General features: G+C 45.3%; 2 protein-coding genes across 4 annotated transcripts in view; one reads left to right on the top strand and one right to left on the bottom strand.

Annotated features, from left to right (window-relative positions):
- Slc3a1 (solute carrier family 3 member 1) overlaps positions 1 to 5,181 on the top strand; it is a 32,763-nt gene extending 27,582 nt beyond the window's left edge. The window contains exons 8-10 of the mRNA XM_021218307.2: positions 876 to 1,043; positions 1,901 to 2,017; positions 4,567 to 5,181. Of these exons, the coding sequence (XP_021073966.1) occupies positions 876 to 1,043; positions 1,901 to 2,017; positions 4,567 to 5,010 (729 nt within the window). The 3' untranslated portion in view covers positions 5,011 to 5,181. The remainder of the gene's footprint in view (positions 1 to 875; positions 1,044 to 1,900; positions 2,018 to 4,566) is intronic.
- Prepl (prolyl endopeptidase like) overlaps positions 3,233 to 20,511 on the bottom strand; it is a 28,326-nt gene continuing 11,047 nt past the window's right edge. For all 3 annotated transcript variants that reach the window (XM_029531172.1, XM_029531171.1, XM_021217512.2), the window contains 10 exons: positions 20,050 to 20,185; positions 18,254 to 18,470; positions 17,352 to 17,537; positions 13,399 to 13,596; positions 11,683 to 11,858; positions 9,847 to 10,063; positions 7,080 to 7,229; positions 6,578 to 6,701; positions 5,992 to 6,065; positions 3,233 to 5,686 (listed from right to left, as the gene is read on the bottom strand). In XM_029531172.1, coding sequence (XP_029387032.1) covers positions 5,597 to 5,686; positions 5,992 to 6,065; positions 6,578 to 6,701; positions 7,080 to 7,229; positions 9,847 to 10,063; positions 11,683 to 11,858; positions 13,399 to 13,596; positions 17,352 to 17,537; positions 18,254 to 18,470; positions 20,050 to 20,185 — 1,568 coding nt within the window. In that variant the 3' untranslated portion in view covers positions 3,233 to 5,596. The remainder of the gene's footprint in view (positions 5,687 to 5,991; positions 6,066 to 6,577; positions 6,702 to 7,079; positions 7,230 to 9,846; positions 10,064 to 11,682; positions 11,859 to 13,398; positions 13,597 to 17,351; positions 17,538 to 18,253; positions 18,471 to 20,049; positions 20,186 to 20,511) is intronic.

The raw sequence follows: 20,511 nt of genomic DNA on the forward strand, positions 1-20,511 counted from the left end.
GAACTCAGAAATCCACCTGCCTCTGCCTCCTGAGTGCTGGGATTAAAGGCGTGCGCCACCACTGCCTGGCTGGCCTTTAGTTAATTTTACGCACTCTGGATTTTTAGTTTTTGCTAGCATTTTCCTTATTTGGGAGATTCTTTTGAAATAAATTGATTCATTTTCTTGGTGGTGCTGGAGTCTGACCCCAGGTCCTCACGAACGCTGGGCATGCACTCTACCACTGACCCGAGGTCCTCAGCCTTTAGGAGCCCTTTTCAGATCCTTATTTGGCAGCTGCCTGTACCCCTAATGTCACAGCTTTTAGAATGTTGTTTTAGCTGTGACTGAAAATATTTTGACAGTTTCTAGTGTCCCAGGTGCCTGGGATTGTCCTCATTCTGTGAGGTCAAGAGGGTCTGTGTCCACCACTTTGAGCCACTCCCGAGTTCTGGCATAAAAGGGGTGCACAGGCACTTCGTAGCTCTGCTTTCTTACAGAATTTAGGGTCACCAACCCAGGAATGGCACTGTGGGTGCACAGAGGGATGGGCCATTGCACATCAGCCACTGAGTAAGAAAATGCTGTATAGGCTTGCCTGCAGCCCAATCATATGAGGACATTTTCTCAATTGAGGTTCCTTTCTCTTGGGTGACATTAGCTTGTGTCATGTCCACATAATACTAGGCAGCACAACCACCGTGGAAGCACAGGTCAGTTCCACAGCAGGTGGTCGGCTCAGGACCCATCTCGGGGCTTCCTGATAGCAGTGGGTTTTGTTTTTGTTTTTCCTTGCAGTGACCTTCAGCCTGGGGGGACTTTCCATTTCAAGCAGGGTATAATTCTTCCATGGAATCATGTATAGAGGTGTGCTCTTAAAACCATTTGCCTTTCAGACTGGCGGACCGGAGACTTCTCGGCTGACTTCTCGAGTAGGGAGTGAGTATGTCAATGCCATGAACATGCTTCTGTTCACACTCCCGGGTACACCCATAACTTACTATGGAGAAGAAATCGGGATGGGAGATATTTCCATTACAAACTTCAATGAAAGCTATGATATCGTAAGTATGACAGGCTTTTTAGCTGCGGGCCACCGCTACTCGGCCAGCCTCCCACTGCTGTTCTCACTGCCCAGTCAGGGCCATCTGCTTTCTTGGTGGTCAAGGAGCTCACTGAGATGCCACCTTCTGAGCCATATAACTGAGCTTCTTGGACAGAAACAAGGACCTTGCAGTCTGAGGGGACCAGCAACTGTCTTTGTATATTATTCATTGTCCTCTCCCTGAAATACTTACGGACTCAGCTCTGGCTTTTGACCTGTAGTTAAGTGCTCACAGGCCTGCCTTGTCCCTTACCCTTGTGTGGCTGAGTTTTTGATTGGGGATATGGCTCTCACATCGAGTTGCTGGGTAGATGACATCCTGACCTTTTAATCTGTGCAGTTCGCTTTCACTTGTGTGACATTTTCCTTAAAACTTGAATAATTTAAACTTTTCCTACTGGCGGTTCACTGTATGGGGGTGTTCACACAGTGCTCAGGGTGGATACAGGAGCAGGCGCGTAGTCTGTCAGTGCTCTCTGACATCAGCTTATCACAGGAGGATGGGGTGTCATGAATTGCTAGTGGAATATTCTAAAACCTTCTTTTATTTTTTTTGGGAAAAAAGCAGTAGATTCTCAAACATTCAAAGTTCAGTTTGGAAAAGCGAATTTCCAATCCTGGAGATTAATGGCTATTTTCGAACTGAGAGCACAATGCTGACCTATCTGTGCATGTTCAGGCTCCTCCATCACAAAAGCCAGGGAGTGCTGACATCAGTTCAGAGCTGAAGGGGCAATCAGGAAGCAGCCAGGAAGGGCCAGACACCTTTTCTTGTACTAATTCGATCCTTGCTTCCCTTCTGGTCTTTCAACATAGACTACCCTTCTTTCCAAGTCACCGATGCAGTGGGACAATAGTTCAAATGCTGGGTTTACTGAGGCCAACCACACCTGGCTACCCACAAACTCTGACTACCACACTGTCAATGTGGATGTAAGTATCAACAAAAATGTTACACGGATTTAGAACAAGGAATGGGTTTTCACCTGGGTTACCAACATCCTGAGCAGGTGGGAAACCTTGACCCAGACTCTTAGACTTGATCACAGGCTCTTGGAATTTTCAATTTGTAAGGAGTTTGGAAGCCATGTTTTTGGTAGAACATGACCTGGTATACTAGTGCCCCATGAAAACCATTCATCATATTTAGTTCTTCACTAAAGTGTCTGTGCCTGAGAGTTCCCTGGTACGCTGGGAATCCTCCAGATGTCTGTACAGAAAGCCCACCCACCCTTTCTTTAGAACTTATTATGAAGTGGTCACTAGGTCTTAAAGGACTAGGAGACAAACATGTGCGCTCTCTAAAGCATCAGGGGAGGGGACTGCAAACCAACTGATCTGCTAGAAGTCTCTTATGGAGAAATCCAAACAAGAACACTATGATTATAAATAAAAGATAAAACGAGGCTTCAGGGGGATGAAACAAGGTACTGACATATAAAAATGGGTCGAATTCTTGTTAAAAAAGTGTTCAGATTAGTTAAGACAAAATCCAGATATGAGAAATAGCTAAAAGAAAGGACACAGATAATTAACAGTACTGCAGGCCACTGTAATGGAAGGAAGCTTGCAATTTAGCTATCAAAAGAATGTTTATACTTTTTGATACTCTTACATATCTGTACCTATGACTATTCACATATGTGCAAATAATACATACGGAAAGTCTTGTCTATGGCACTGTTTGCAAGAGAAGTGTTAGAAATGACTCCATGTCTGCCCGACAGAAAGCTAATTCATTAGCTCATGGGACTAAGATGCAGCTCTCGGGGCGAAGAATGGCTGCACAGGTGAGAGAGCACTTTTTTTTTTTGTCTCAAGACAGAGTTTCTCTGTGTAGCTCTGGCTGTCCTGGAACTCACTCTGTAGACCAGGCTGGTCTTGAACTCAGAAATCTGCCTGCCTCTGCCTCCCAAGTGCTGGGATTAAAGGTGTGTGCCACCATGGAGAGTACTTTTAACATATATAAATACAGCACATGATGGTATGTGGCCCCTTATGTACACATGCCTCTAGATGCTTGCAGTAGCACGGGGTTACCATTTCATGATACCTAATCATTTCATGATTGCCTTGGATATATTCTTCTTGCAACTGAAGTTTATACTATGTATATGCATCTCCTAGAGAAAGAAAGACTTACAGAGAGAAGTAGCTTGGAAATATTTAATAGCAGACTAAATAGAATTCAATATGAAAGCAGTATATGAGAGAGCAGTTTTCAAACAGTGAAAAGCATTGAAGAGTCCACTAAACCCCACAAATCTTTATGCATGTTAACTGAAGCTTCAAGAGATATCAAACAAGTACTTTGAGAAATGCGAAGAGGAAGAGACAAGCCCACAATTACAGAGAGTGCACATGAGAGGGGATGAGAAGAACAGTGCCCTGGGCCCTCGTGCGAGCGGCACCAAGCTGCTTCCCATGCGTTATCTAAGCTACTGAGAGAGTAAGGACACAGACAGCCACACACACGGACCAGGAACACTTCGTGCCTGATAACAGAACGGACATCTTTAAACCTCCATGAGATAGTTATTAAATACACATTATTAAACATCTACTGGAAAAGAACTACAGTAACAATGGTGACAACTTCCCCTCCCGAGACGCGGCTGGCAAGAGTGTCATGAGCGAACATGACTGTTGATTTGGCATTATGTATTGAATGTGCATACCCTTTACACGGGAATTATCTGCCTGATAATCTATCTGAAATAAATAATGTAAAAGGGAGGGGGAATGAGAATGTATGAGCATACTCGATGGGCGAATGCTCACTCGTTAGGGAACAGAAGAAAGGTGAGCCCCTTCAGAGTGTTGTGTGCTGGACAATGACACCTGGGGAATGAGGTATCAGAAATGCTTATGAGAAAAGGAAAGGCAGGGCAGCATTACGTCAGGTATGTTTGTGTAGCTGTAAAATACACCCACACCTTTAGTGGACAAAAGCTATCTTTTACAGCCAGCAGAAAGCAAATGTAGCCATGCTAACTTACACCTCAGACTGCGGAGTGCAGTGTTCTTTCTATCCTCAGTGGTCTGAGAATCCACGTCTGTCGGACCCAGGACCTCTGCACAATAGCGCCCTTCAGGTCAGCCTACAGATGAGAACCAAGCCCAAGTCCCCTATGATGGTGGCTTTTTGCTTCCAGGCATCTGGAAGCACAGCACAGCAGTGACTTCATTTCTTCCGAGTTAAATGACCCAAGTGGAGCAGACTGGGCTTCTGCAGCTCCAAGATGTGGGCGCACAGTGCATACTGAAGTGATTCCCAGACAGGCAGAAAACTGGAATTTGTAATTCCTATGACTTTAGGACAAACTATTTATAAATACTTATAATTGGGCAGTTATTTCCTTATTTGGACAGTTATTTTAAAGGGCAAACAGAAGCAAGGTTTTTTTTTTTGGGGGGGGGGCGGTAGGTTTGGATAATTCTTAAAATCAAACATTTATGTCAATATTCTTTTTAAAAAACAGGTCCAAAAGACCCAGCCGAGCTCAGCACTGAGGCTGTATCAGGATTTGAGTCTACTCCACGCCAGAGAGCTGGTTCTCAGCAGGGGCTGGTTTTGCCTCTTGAGAGACGACAGTCACTCTGTTGTGTACACAAGAGAGCTTGAAGGCATAGATAAAGTCTTCTTTGTGGTTCTGAATTTTGGAGAATCATCAACTGTGCTAAACCTACAGGGACTCATTCCAGATCTTCCTACAAAACTGAGAGTGAGATTAAGTACCAGTTCAGCCTCCAAAGGCAGTGATGTGGACCCCCGCGCCATCCCTCTGGGGAAGGGAGAGGGCCTGGTCTTGGAGCACAGCATGAAGGCTCTCCTCCACCAGCAGGACGCTTTCAGAGACAGGTGCTTCGTTTCCAGTCGGGCGTGCTACTCCAGTGCACTGGACATCCTCTATAGTTCCTGTTAGAAAGGAAGCTCCCTAAGAGATGGCCACCCAAAACGTCACGGACGCACAGGGCTGAGCAGACTCACGGACGGCATCAATCCTTAGATATTTCTGTAGCATGAATGCACTGTTTTAGGTAAGAGTCTTAAATGCTTGAAAGAACAATAAAGTGTTTAAAAGATTATGCCAAAATACTAAAGCATTTGAATATGAAGAATGCTATTCTTTTCTTTAACGGGGAGTTGTGGAAATTGCAAGGTGACTCACAGCCACAGTGCCTAAAAATATTCACTAGCAAAGGGGATAGATATTGAATTGTAAAATTCTGTTAAAAGACTGATTGGGAGGTCAGGCGTTTTCCTGCCCCGGTCCTTCTGGCTCCCTTCTCTACATCCTACTAAGGAGCATGATGGGAAACCATTTTCCCAGGCCAAAGGGTGTGTGCTGGTGGGAACAGTATGAGCATGTATTAAGCAAAATTACACAAAGAGACAACTTTTAAAAAATTATATAATAACTTAAAAAAACTTCACTTTTGCTAAACTAACTGGAAACAAGACTAATTATTATTTCCATGTGTTTCCAGTTCCCAGCTGAATGCAGCATTTCAGAATTTTAGGTATTTCTTCAGCGCCTCGAAAGCATCAGTGCTGTCAAGTCCAAGTTCCTCATATAGGAATTTCATCTGGGTTGTGATCTAAAAGAAACACAGTTGAGGGTTAGACAGGGCAAGCAGAACCCCAGTATTCCTAGCCTTTCTTGATCTGAGCTAACCTGACTGTGGAGTCTTTAATCTAACAATAAGAGCCAGCTATTCCTTAGCAGAGCCCCTCATGGGTACAAGAGCAGCCCCCCAGAACAGCGCCCCTCTGGCTCCTCCAGACTCCTGGCCTGATATCTGGGAAGCGGCTCTCCCGGGAACTCCGCCATAGCCTCTGAACACCCTGCACGTAACTCAGCCTCAGCCGAGGACTCTGCAGAGCACAGGAGATGGCAGCATACCTTTTTGTGAGAATCCTCAATCACATGATTCCCTCCAGGCTGAATATCTAAGATGATGTTGGGGGGCTGATAGCCTGGAAGTTAATATAGAAGCAATCAGATCTTCAGAAGTCCCAGACCCGTCTCTCCCAATCCTTTTGAGGACTTTGCTCAAACAGCCAAGGAACAAAGAACAAGGCCACCACCGGAGTTATAGACAGTTGTAAGCCACCATGTGGGTGGCTGGGAATTGAACCTGGGTCCTCTGGAAGAACACCTAGTGCTCTTAACCACTGTGCTATTTCTCCAGCCCCAGAAAAACTCTTGTCTAATGAAAATGAATGGCCATTCATTCATGAGCTGCAATAGAATGTCTCAGTAACTGTTATATGAATGAATCTGTGTGTGGATTTCCAAGTTACATTCGACATTCCCCTTTTGCCTTGAGTCCTCCTGTGTGTGTTATCTTAATGTTGTTCCTAAAGAGGTGCGGCAGTTGTAGCTGTGTGGACTTTAACTGGGTAGGTGGCACAGGACGGTTGGTCCTGCATTACCAGAGGGTTGGGTCGGTCCATGGTGCATGTTGTTGGCTGGTAGGGCAGCCTACCTTCACCCGCCCCCTTGGTGTGCTCAGCCACGGCCTCCTTAAGCTTCTCTGTGTAGTTCACGATTCCTTTCAGTGGCACTCGCTCATCGTTTTCATAAGCTGTGATGTGAACTGAAGGATAATGCTGGAAGAGACCAGAAGTACAGTCATATTACTCCAGTGTCCTCCCCCAGAGGGCACTGGTCCCCAAGTGCTAGGTTTCTCATTGGAAGCTGCTGAGCAGGCCTCAGCAGAACCGTGCCAGACTACCCGTTACCTGGGTCAGCCCTTTTCTGTCCAGAGAGACCATGACTTTATCTAACCTGCTTAGACTGGATCAGGGGACGAGAGAGCTGTTACATGGAGGCAGACAAGAAGTAGAAGCAGACATGACACAGCAGAGTGATTAGGTATCCTAAGCAGAAATAACCTTAGAGCCCTCGCCTCTTGCCTCGGCTTGGTGAACGCCCTCTCAATGGTCTGCTCCATTGCTTCAGGACTGAGCATGACTGCGGTTCCCTACCTGAGGCTTAATGTTCTGGCAGGGACAGTAGCGTTTTATGTAGTTCTTGTGTTTCTCATCAGATGAAGGGTTCCCCCACTCTTCCAACTCTTCCAGTGTCAGAGGAAGGGTGGTGTCCAACATGGTATTGAGGACATCCAAGAAAGGTGCCTAGTCAGAGAGAGAGAAAGCCAGACCTGTGTATAGATGCAGTGGTTGGTAAAATGAGTGTCACAAAAGCTTCCTGCATAAACACACTTCCAGGTGACAAAGAATACAGCTCAGGCTTAATACAGCTGGTAAGTCACAGATGGCTAAAGAGCATTCACACCCCTTACAGACGTGTATATAACAAGAAAATTTACCTTGTAATTTCATAATTTTTGTTTGCCTTTTCTTCTATTTTTACCAAATTAATAGCTCCGCATTCATTAGGATGGCTACTATATTAAAAACAACCCCACAATAATCAGAACATTTCCAGTTGGTGACGATGGAGAGAAGCTGTACTATTTTCTCACTATTGGCTAGAGTGTAAATCACTGTCACTTAAAAATGAAGATGCGTTCATCTTTAGATCTAGAACCCCTTCCTAGAGATGTGCCCCAAAGAGCTAGAGACAGGGTCTTAAAGCAATACCAGGACAGGGAGGAAGCAAACCGTGCTGTGTGCACACAGACTCTGGGCCTCTCGCAATGGATGATGTCAGGGTCAGCTAAGTGGGAGAAGCAGCGTCAAGGATTAACTTGGCATGATGCCACATGATGTGACTGAGTGTGCATAACATCACATGAGGTGACTGTGCATGACATCACATGAGGTGACTTTGGACACAGTGCAAGAGGTTTCCCACAGCTTGGGAGGGAAGGAATGGAGATCGTTCAGTGCTACGTGTGTTTCAGTTTTGAAAAGATAAAAATTGTGATTTGGAGACGACTGCATAATAGAGTAAATGATAACATTAAATAGAAAACATTATCCAGCCATACACTAAAAATAGTTAGGATAGTAGATTTTGTCCCTTTCCTGTGGCTAGACAGCTTTAGAAGTGAGACCTTTTAAAGTACCAACAGCACGAACTCTGCCTCACCTGCTGCACTGTTACAATAAACTCATAAATCCTACTTTGATAAGATCTAGAAAATAGCCAAGAAGAAAGGAGAGAGGGCTCAGGAATGCACGTGACACACATGCACACACACAGGGAAAACACCCATACACACCAAGTAAAATTAAGTTAAGACATTTAGTTAAAGGGAACCCGCCCTCCCGTGTTTGTACTCTCCAGCTTTGTCCTGTACAGAACCATTTACTGAGTCTAGTGTAATCCTGGCTGCCTGACAGGATGGCTTTTCTGATGTGTAAAGCTGCCAGCCTTGTAAAGAGGGGCCCCTGTACTGCACAGAGGGTGAGCCAAGGAACCTAATTCAGGCAAGTGTGTGGGCCCCAGTTTTCAGAGGCAGCAATGGCAGCGTGAGGTGCGTGCTCACCAGTGGCAGCTCCGCTGGGCAGTTCCTGGCTGGGCAGCCTCTGGTGGCGGTTCTCTACACACCCACTCTTACCTAATACTCCAGTAAGCCCTTCCTGCTTCAATTAGCTATAACTCTGGGAGCTTATAATCAATGACTCATACATTTTTGTGTTGAATATTTAGGCTGTCCCTAAGTCTTCGCTGTAATGAGCAACTGAATTAAATATCCTTACACACGCACTTCTGGCTATTTCTTTTCTTTTTTGTTTTTTTTGAGACAGGGTTTCTCTGTGTAGCCCTGGCTGTCCTGGAACTCACTTTGTAGACCAGGCTGGCCTTGAACCCAGAAATCCACCTGCCTCTGCCTCCCAAGTGCTGGGATTAAAGGCGTGCGCCACCACTGCCCTGCTCTGGTTATTTCTTATTTCTAAAATCTGTTAGCTGCATTTTATATTGTAAGTGATTTTGTTATTATCTTTGTGGCTAGGTTTATTTTCTCTAGCTGCATTTCATATTATAAGTGATTCTATTATTATCTTTGTGGGAAGGTTTATTTCTTCTATAAAGAACATTAAAAAAAGATTTCTAGATCAAGTTTTTTAATATTTAACTTATTACTACTTGCTCCAAACACACACACACACACACACACACACACACACGCACATACACACACACACACACACACACACACACATCGTGAAAATAGCTACCCTGAATCCCACAGTCATTATTTTCCAGAATATCTAGGTAGGAGATAGAAGATGAATGTGAAGCCAGACGCTGTACAGTTTTGGAGAACAGGAAAAGACTGTAGGGCATTTCCAGAACTGAGAGCTCATCAAAGGACAGGACCAGAAAGACACGGACAACGGAGTCTCTGCAGCGGGCATGGTGGTACATACTTAAGTCCTGGTGCTTGGGGGCTGCGGTCAGAGGCTGTATGAAGCCAGGCTGACCTGCTATACAGCAAAACATAAAGCAACATACAGAGTGTCTGGAAAGAGGGACTTATTCCCCACGTCCAGAATAAGATGCAGCTGGGCAGTATGCTGTTACATGGACAAGGGCGGTGCACACAGACTCCAGGACAATCCACCAGGCTTCTGGAATCCTGGTACATATATGCATTTCGAAATGTCCTGACAAACAGAAAAGGATCATGGGGACAGTCATTAGTCTCTCGATGGCAATCCTGCAGAATCCATAAAGGTTGTCAGGGAAGAATAAATAATGGGATTAAGATAAATCCACCGCTCTGTTTAAACTTAAAGGCCACCATTGTCCCCCTGAGCAGTGGCACAGGGCGGTACTCACCTCCAGAGTCACGGCTCTCAGGAGCTCTGGCTTAGAATTGCACAGTGCTCCCACGAGCACGCCTCCAGCACTGAAAGCGCTCAGCGTTGTTAGGCTTGGCTGAGAAAAGCCCTGGCTATGAAGCGTCTTAATGCAAGCCACTAAGTCAGCAAGGCCATTGAGCTTTTTAGTTAGACGGCCATCTGCATGCCACTGGAGACCCAGCTCGCCACCACCCCTGTAGAGGAAGAAAACAAAAAGGACACATTGGAGGTCGGCAAACTGTATCACAGGCTTGAGTGTGTGTCACAGGCTGGTGTGTCACAGGCTCGTGTGTGTGTGTGTGTGTGTGTGTGTGTGTGTGTTTTACAGGCTCATGTGCAGCACTCAGCTCAGGCTAGGAGGAACAGCAAGAAGGAATAGGTAACAGAAACTGTGACTGGCCCGCAAGGCCTAAACCAGTACTGTACCTCATCATAGGGAACAAACCAAAACAACCTGGAACTGTCAACACAACCAAAAGCTGATTCAACAAATAGGCTTGAGTGCCTACTGCTGACTTCCTATAGCTGCCTGAGAGCAGCCCTTAAGTCCACACAAGCACACTGGCTGGAGGAAAGCAGACCACAGTCCCCAGGCACCATGGCTGTAGCTGTACTTCACACGAACAGAGTACAGGGGTTAGGGCAGGAAAGGGCTCGGGGCGCGCGCATGGGTCAGGAGCAGCAGTGCTCGGGAAATGACCTGTAACTGAATTGTGAAGGAAGCCGTTTCTGCAAGGGTAAGAGAGGGGAACTAAGACCCAGCTAGACCACAGCACTGCTAGGTCAGTGGCAGAGCATGGCGTCTGAAGGCACGAGCCAGGCAATGCCCAGAGGAGGCAGTTCACAAGACTATCACGGAGGCATTTGTTCTGGAGATAGGGAGGTGGGGAAGGTTTTAAGCAGAAATTAAATGATAGCAGTGTCTTGAGAACAGCTCGAATAAAATGGAGACTGGATGCAGAAAGAAGTCGAGCCGAGGGAGGCTCTGTAGGAGAAGCCTGTGGCTGCATGGCACACATACACCTAACCACAGCACGCGAAGGCTACAAAACACGACCCTGTTTCAAAAACTCTAAAAAACAAGAAACCTGAGTTCTGGAGGATCACGTGGGACTGATGATGGAGCTATCAAGGGCAAACACTGCTACACACACTCAGTTCTACAATCCACTCTGGTTCTTTGGATCAGATGACTGCTATCTGAGCCATGATGCACAGGCTTAGGGACACATAAATTCAAAATACATACAAGGTCAGCGTGATCCTTAATAGATTGTTGTTGTTGTTGTTTGTTTTGCTTGTTCTGGTCTTTTAAGAAAGGGTCTCACTATATAGCCTTCAACAGAGGTCTGTCTTTGCTTCCTGAGTGCTGGGATCAAAGGTGTACACCATCATACCCAGTCCCCTAACACTGCGCCCTCACACCCGGGTCCTTAGCACACTGTGTGCCTCACACCCGGGCCCCTAGCACACTGTGCGCCCTCACACCCGGGCCCCTAGCACACTGTGCGCCCTCACACCCGGGCCCCTAGCACACTGTGCGNGCCCCTAGCACACTGTGCGCCCTCACACCCGGGCCCCTAGCACACTGTGCGCCCTCACACCCGGGCCCCTAGCACACTGTGCGCCCTCACACCCGAGCTCCTAGCACACTGTGCGCCCTCACACCCGGGCCCCTAGCACACTGTGTGCCCTCACACCCGGGCCCCTAGAACACTGTGCGCCCTTACACCCAGGCCCCTAGCACACTGTTATTCAAGCAGTCGTTAGAGTGTTCTTGCACTCATCTGCCAGGAGAAACGTGGTGACTCACCTAACATGGCAATAAGCTAAGATCCATCCATCATCCACCAAGACCCGCTTTTCAGGCCTGAAATTCATTTTCAGGTCCATTCCGTACGCTCCATAGACGTGTACCAAGAGAGGCTTCCTCTGCAAGTCCTCAGAGTCTGTCTTGTGGAAAACTGTCATGGGCACTAACTTGCCATCCTGGAAATGAAGACCCATTGGCAGGTAAGGAGCCAGCCTTTGCCGTGTTTCTCCGCGGTGCTTGGGTCAGGGCAGGCCGGCCTTTGCCGCGTTTCTCCGCGGAGCTTGGGTCGGGGCATACGCCAGCCTTTGCCGCGTTTCTCCGCGGAGCTTGGGTCGGGGCATACGCCGGCCTTTGCCGCGTTTCTCCGCGGAGCTTGGGTCAGGGCATACGCCAGCCTTTGCCGCGTTTCTCCGCGGAGCTTGGGTCAGGGCATACGCCAGCACGGCTCTACTCCCTCCGCAAGAAGAATTTTAAAATGGCTTGACCCCAATTTTAAAATTTTCACTACCTGCCACGCAGTACACTCCCGAGTACGTAACTTACTGAAACTGGACACCTCTTTGTGAGGCTGTGGCATCTGTACACATAACCCTGTACCTGCTGGTCTATATTAGCCAGAAAAGCGCTGCCGACACCGGCACAGCTTCTCCTGGGAGGAAAGTAACCCTGAAAAGCACTCTTCATGGCCCAGGACGGATCTATTCCTTCTGGGCCAGGCCAACATGTCTATAGGTGGGAAATTTTAGTATAACATTCTTTCTATGCCTAGGGATAGTGACTGACAATTCTTATCTTTGAGTATTTACAAATATGCTGATTAAAAAAGTACTCCCAGCCTCCTTCTCTGACCTCAGAAAATGTCAGATGCTCGACGTTGCTCCACGGACTCTTAGACAGCCATCTGCACCCTCTATAAGTGCATCCTCTATAAGTGCATCCTCTATAAGTGCATCCTCTATAAGTACATCCTCTATAAGTGCATCCTCTATAAGTGTATTAATGTAATTTATGTGTTTGGGTGTTTTGTCTGCATGTGTGTCTATATCACATCACATATGTAGTGCACATGGACACCAGAAGGGGGCGCCACATTCCCTGGGGCTGGAGTCTTACATGACTGTGAACCAATATGTGGGGACTAAGAAGAGAATATGGGTTTTCTAGCTAAAATAAACCCTTTCTCCTCTAACTTGTTTATGGTTATGCTGTGTTTCATCACAGCAATAGAAGCCCTAAGTAAGGCAGATGGGTCATCTGAAACATCACTCTTTCAGATAATGCCACCTGTCCAGTGCGCTCGGTCTACTTTCCTCTGTAGCTGTCAATGCATTGGCAGTGACTTCTTGGGCCCCTGGCACTGTGGCTGCCACGGTGGAGCCTCATGAGGGCCGGCACTGTACTGCTCTAATCAGCTGTGTTCCGTCCTTTCAGAGTGACTGCCATAACTGTCCCGACTGTGCCTCTTTACTCTGTGTTAATTCAACTTGAAGAGTCTAACATAAGCGAGTGAAGTGAAGGGCTTAGTACTCTCGCCAGAGATTTTTAAAACTATGTTAAAATTAAAAGAAAAAAAAAAGTCTATGTATTCATAAAATCATCTGGACCTTTCATAGCATAAGGAACTTTCAAAAAACAGTGCTGATATGACCCTGAGGCTGATGCTGGCACAGTGCACCTTCAGTATTGGGAGTTGAAGGCAGAGCTTACAACACCTACCTTGCTTTTGGCTTCTATGCGTAAAACACGGCTGGTCTTTGTAATCGGATCTTCATGACCAGTTTCCTCAAAGAGTTTGCCTTCTGCAAATTTATATGTGTAATATTTTGGGGGTCGTATTGGAGAGCAAAGCTGAAAGGGGCAGTTCTTTGGGTCAGAATTTGTATCCATTATGAATCCACAGGCCCAAGGAGGGAGCTGAAGGACAAAAGCCATTTCACTGATTAATACTAAGGTTTCTCAGTCTGCACTAGGACAGCTACTTTGCCTACTATTATTACATGATATGTCATTTAAGAATTACTTCATTGTGACAAAACAGATTTCAAGTAAACAAATAAAACCCTATACAAATTACCAACAAGATAAAGAAAAATGTAGGAAAAAATGGTTTTATTGTGATTCTAGGTTACAGGAAACTCCTTTTAACATCAAGTTTATTTGGGGCTACAAACTTGGGTGATGAAATGACCAAGTGGCTACGAATAAGAGCAAATGAAACAGTAACCCAGTCCCAGCAGCAGCCCTTGGGCCTGCTCTTCCTGAAGTAGGACCCTCATGCGGATGCTCTGAGTGATTTTTCCCAGCGGCCCTTAGCCTGCTGCCTGGGCAGCCGTGATGGCAGTTATTATTCCAGGGCCACAGACGGGCTCTGCAGCACTCAGGCATTTACAATTTGTTTCTAACTTTAGCCCGAGGCTAACCATTGTGCAGAACAAAACCTTTCCAGGCACAGTGACTAGGAGAGACCCATAGCTATTATGCTCAAGATTCTTAACTTTAAGAAGAAAGGGAAGGAATCAAAACGTATTCTCTTAGAGCAGCAGGGTCCAGTGTCAAGCCTTCCTCTGACGTCCCACTTACAGCTCTTAAAGAAGCTTGGTAAGCAGGCTGACAGAGTGCTCAGAAGCACTGAAGTAAGACTGAGAAGAAAATTGCCCTTCTTTCCCAGTAATTGTAGAAAGAGCAAATTCCTTAGAAAATCAGCGACATCACTGGTGGGCACTACAGAAAAGCAGGAAGGGCTGCCGCCCCCAGAGGCTAGACTTTCACCTGCAGCAACCACAGCCAGAGAGCACTGTGCTCAGATACATTGTCCCCAATTAAGCCGGGTCTATTGTCAGGAAAACTAACGACAACACACATTGTGGCAGTTCCTATTTGAATGAAAGAACCCTTCCTGGGAGCCTGGTAACTTGTCAGTGTAGGAACAGGATTCCTTAGCCTCCAGTTGCCTGCTTCCTCTGCCTTTCAGTAAAACTTAGCTATGACCACTGAATACATTGTTTAAGCTTCAGGACAACTGGTACCAACAAATCAAAGTCTAGGTTTTTCCAAAGCCAAGAGATGGAGGCCAAAGCTTTAATCCTAACAAGAACTGTTCCAAGGCTCTGGACTCTGAAGCATTTGTCCAGCTGATACAGGAGTATTAGCTGTCTCAAGGACATCTCGAGCCTATTCCTACTGCGCTGTAATGCACGGAGAGAGCTCTGGCCTGGAAATAGACTCTCCTGCAAATAAAGCCGATGACGGCACAGAGTAGAGCAGTTCCTGGCTTGGGTGGGGGATCATGGCTTAGTAGCCGAGTTTATCTGACATGTTAAGATCCTGGGTTTGCCTCCTAGTATACAATAAACCAACCTAAGTTTATTTTCCAAGCATTACAATAAAATATTCTCCTTTTGTGAAAAACATTAGAAAATACTAATGATATGGTAACCAATGATAAGAAATATGTGAAAAGTTTAATACTTCCATTGTGGGAGACTGTATTTAGAAAGATCACCAGTCCAGTGTCCACTAGGCATAGATGGTACAGACCTAAAAATCCATTAATAACTGCTCACAGCGTGGTTGCTGATGTTGCCCTTTATGTATGGCACGGTCTATGGATATTTATCAGTGCTACCTAGCATCACACAATGATAAAATTACTTTTAAGTAGCATCTGGAATGTTCTAAAGCATTTGATTCTCTTTGATGATGATTGAGAACAATATTTAGAGTAGAACAGGTGCCTACAGTTTACAACAGGTCAGAGAGTGATAAGATAAATGATACAGAAGAAACTAAAGATAGCATTCGGTGTGAAACAGCAAGGGGGGGCACTTTTAAGTAAGAATACTTGATGAGGTCATATTTACATAGAAGCACAGTCTTAGGGGCTGGGGTATAGCTCAGTTGGTAGACTACTTGCTTAGCACACACAAGGCCTTGGGTTTGAACCCAGCACCACATAAAATCAGGTGTGATGGTCCATGCCAATAATCCCAGCACAGGGGAGGCAGAGGCAGGAGGTACAGAAGTTTAAGACGGCCTGGGCTATACCAGCCCTGAGATGTGCAATCCTACAGTAGAGAGCGCTATATGGCATTTCCAGTTTTCTTGCTGTATAATTATAGTAAATGAATCGCTAGAAATGACCCACTGCTCCACCCCTATATACATGGACCGCAGTGAGGACATATGTCTCTGCCAGCTTCCTGGTCACAGCAGATGGAGAAAGTAAGGAAAGCCCTAAAGCAACGGTCATTTGTATTTTAGGGTCTACACAGACACCTGACAAGGTTCGACATTAAACTTAGCAATTTGATTTTAGAGAGCAACTCAAGAATTCTAATTGTTACAGGCTATTGTGGAGTTGTATCTGTATAAGAAGAACTGTAATTGTTACAGGCTCCCATTCTTTATCTGTATCTGTATAACAATCTTGAAATTCATCTCCCTGATTCCTGTTTGCTCTAGTCTTCACTAATATAGTTGCTTAATAATTTTATGAAATATAGCTCCAACAGCTCAAACTATTCTTTTGCTGAAAGAACCGTTTCCTCTGTTATAACTTATATACTCTGCTCACACCAGGTAAAGGCATTAAAAGCATTAAGAGATGTGGTTGCATGCTCGTTTAACCCCAGCACTTGGGAAACAGGTAGGTGGATCTCTGTGAGTTCGAGGACAGCCAGGACTACATAAAAACAACAACAACAACAACAACAACAACAACAACAACAACAACCCTGTTTTGAAATCCTCCAAAGCATTATGCTATAACTTCATCCTCTAGAAATGTATTCTGCATTAGCAAGATAGATTTAAGAACGGGTCCCCTGAAGATACATGGACTTCAGCTTTGAGCTCATTCTTGGCTATGGCAGGCTTAAGTCCCTCCCTGCCCTGCTTAGTCTCTCTATTATTTTACAGAGGCTTCCTGAGCAAGAGTCCCCTCCCTTTGAACTCTATGACCATTTGGGTTTAAAACACTTATTTAAAAATAACTTATAATTAAGCATTGTATTTTGAAATTTGTCTAGTATTATAAAACCTTCATTCATTAGGGCCAGATATTTTATTCTGCTGTCTTCCCACGCCATGATGCTGTGGATATTTACTTAATACTACTTTGAAAATGGACAGTAAGGTTGCCATTCCTTAATTTATCAGGTTTATTTCAGGTTTATTTCTGAAGGCATTTGATCTTGCCTTGGCAGTCACAGACTGTTAACTAGCTAGTTAGACACGCCATTGTCATCCCTTTGTGTCATGATGGAGACCACGGACATCCATGTTCTGAGAGCAAGCAGGTATATACTGGGTAAGAAAACTGGCAGAGAGAGGCAATGCAGATACAAGCTGACTATTGTCCTTCTGAGATGTGGCCAGGGACCAGCTACTATGCAGGTCTTGGTTACTGCTGCTCCTCAGACTGAAGAGATATAGACACCTGCCCACAGAGCTATGTAGAAAGACAGACATAATGATCCCTAACACCATTTCTCAAGTCCATCTGTAAATATTGGTTTAAGTAAGACTGTTAAAAACAAGGTCTGTCAAAAACTGGTATGCTAAAATCCACTTGAATTCCTTTAAGAAAAGTACACAGCATTCAACTTTTGATGCTCTATCAAGCTAAACTGTGTTTTTGTTGAGTACTACTATCTTGAGAATAGACCTACCTTTAGAGAGCGCACTGAGTCGTCGGCCAGACCAATCACGTTAACATAGAGGAGATTGCTGTGTTTCAGGAACAGAACACAGTGGTCCTTAAACATGTCCAAGTCTACAACCTTGGTATTTCTCTTCATTGTGAAAAATAAATCCCAATTCATAATAGCAGGGGCATCAGCTGCTGTCCGCATCAGCTGTGTGAAGAAGGATAAGAAGATGTAGGTGACAGAACACAAGGCTGCAGAATTCAGAGTGAGATCACTGAGGAGACCGCATCAACTGTCGCTATTCTAAGATGAGCTGGATGAGGGACAAAGTGTGAATGTCACTGTTTTAGCCCAGGTTAGCACACTGGGTGCTGAGACAGTGTGGTGCCATGCTTAGCTGAGAGTCAACCAGGGGACAATGGATGTGCTGGTATGCCTGCCTGAGACTAATCCAAATGCCATCTCACAATCAGGGTTTCAAGTGCGCTCTTCTAAGCCCAGCCAAGTTTGGTTTTTACAATACCAACAGTACAGAATGCTTCATTCACTGGTATTTTATGTACAGTTATAGTAGGAAGAAATGTTAGCTCTAAGGGGAGGGAAATAGCGGAAGGGAGGTGGGAATGATAATGTATAGTACCACCCCACGCTCCATAGGAAGGCAGTGCCACCCCACGCTCCACAGGAAGGCAGCCTCACCCCATGCCCCACAGGAAGGCAGCGCCACCCCATTCCCCACAGGAAGGCAGTGTCACCCCACGCTCCACAGGAAGGCAGCGCCACCCCATGCTTCATAGGAAGGCAGCGCCATTGCACACTTTAACCTCCCAACCCCGTTCTCTCATATAGAAGGAAGGTTGGAGAGAGAAAGCAGACATTTAGAGGATCCCATCCCAGCAGGAGCAAGCGGGATCGAGAACTACCTTGAATTCTGTAGGTTCTCCAACATTCGTCAGGATGTATAACTCATCATCTCGATGCTCAACATAGTAAAGCATTCCATGTATTCTCTTCTGAATAAGGACTGGTGGATCCCACGGGCTCAGGCCATCTATCAACCACACCTCGGAAGTCGTCTTGTTCATAATATTCAGTGTGAGGAAACGACTGTCTTTTGTAAGATAGAGGAAAACAAAATAGCTACAAAGAAAACAGAAGCACAGGGTCACAGTGAGATCTTACTGTGCTGGCTGAGGACCTGGGATTGAGCAGGAAATGTCACCTTGCCATTCTGGAATATCATGAGATATGTAAGGGGTAAGGCTGCAATGATTTGCATGGATTTCTATTATATATATTTCCATAAATAGATTTAAATGAGGGGTACATTTAGAAGGAGGAAAGAGCTGCAGCCCAGCTATAAGCCCTGAAGACTTTGAACCAATGGTGTTGTTTGGAATGGATGCCACCATCCAATCTCAGCACCTCAGGTGAAATGTTACAATATACTAAAAATGGAACAAGAAAGATTTTTGGAGGGGCTAGATAGACGACTCAGCAGTTAAGAGTATTGCCGCTCTTCCAGAGGACCTGGTTTCAATCCCCAGCACCCACGTGGCAGCTCACAGCTGTCTCTAGCTCCAGTTCTGGCAGAGCCAATGTTTCTCTTTTGGCCTCTATGGGTACTGGGCATCCATGTGCTACACAGATGCATTTGCAGGCAAAATGCCCATACAATAAAAATAAAATAATTGTTTATTGAAACTCAATCTTACAAGCATCTATGAAGTAATTCTAAAACTCCTTGCAGGTGGGATAGGAGTTACTCACAGTTTATTCTCTCTCTGTCTCTCTCCTTCCCTTTCCTTCCTTCTCCTCCTCGTTTTCTTTTGGTTTTCAGAGATAGGATTTCTCCGTGTAGCCCTGGCTGTTCTGGGACTCTGTGTACCAGGCTGGCCTTGAATTCACAGAGATCTGCCTGCCTCTGCCTCCCAAGTGCTGGAATTAAACACCAGTGCACTCAGCTCTAATTTTCTTTCTTGTTGAAGAGTTAGGATCTAACATAAGAGCAGAGGTGAAGAGCTACAAGTTGCGATTTACTTGCAACTTTTCAAGTCTCATAAATCTAGCCTGCTGTTAGCCTGTGATCTCTGGGCTTTGGATCCCAAGAGTCTTCAGAGAGCAGTCATTGTCCTTGCTTTTTAAAATATAGACCCGTTCTTGGTGAACAGGAATTCTGCCACGGAGGAAAAGTGTGTAATGGTAGTGCTGTGAGTGTGTGTGTGTGTGTGTGTAGAGCTAGGGAGGGGTGGACTATTCAGTAACTTAACAATCACATTTTTTTTAATTTAGCATAGATCTTTCTTTATAGAACCTGCATAATAGTTTTTATTAGAATGTATAGATTTTATGGCCCTAGAAATAGGAATATTTGAAAACAAAGAGTCAATATTTAAAATATCCTTTAGGAATATATTAGCAAGCACTTTCCCAACCATCAATTTAAGAGGCATTCTACCATCAAAATGAAACCGGTTTTTAAATAACTAAGAACTGAAGTACAGAAAACAAAGATGGTGGACACCTTGGCTGACACGGGCTCTTTGTGGCCATATTTATAACCCGTTCATCATCAGGCACCCCAAACTGATAAAGTTTGGTAAACTCTGTAGATTAGCTCTAGAAGACAGACTAACACAGTAGTCATTTTCTCCATTCTCAACACTTCTGGTCAACCAGATCAATACGCTGGATGGGGGAGAGGGTGGCGCGCTGGCACCTTGGGTCTTTCTCTGTGTAGAACCGTTCATTGCGCTTGTTGTCACCAAATGTGGCTCGATACACATCATGGCAGCGAAGGTTCCTCTGGAAGGTGTAGAATAAGACATCTTCATCTTCTTCATCCTTCACCCATTCTGAAAGGAAGGAATGAAAGGAATTAAGACGTAGCTACCGGTGTGGTTTAAAATGGTGTAGTACTCAAATGTTGAATGCCAAGTGAAGAACCTGTAAGCTGACCTCTGCAAATCTACATACTGTATAAGCTTAATGGACCATAAGCCGAGTTTACAACCCAGAGAACTTACATAAAAGCCACCACACTGTTCCAAGTTCCCCATTACTTAGTCTCTGCCTACTCAGCACCCGAATAAGACCCCGTACTCAGTGGTAAGGGAGGACGGGTACAGTCCTGTTTGCTTTTGGGGAGGACGGGCACAGTCCTGTTTGCTTTTGGGGAGGA

Source organism: Mus pahari, chromosome 18 (genome assembly GCF_900095145.1).
Source record: "Mus pahari chromosome 18, PAHARI_EIJ_v1.1, whole genome shotgun sequence".
In the NCBI taxonomy this organism is placed as follows: domain Eukaryota; kingdom Metazoa; phylum Chordata; class Mammalia; order Rodentia; family Muridae; genus Mus; species Mus pahari.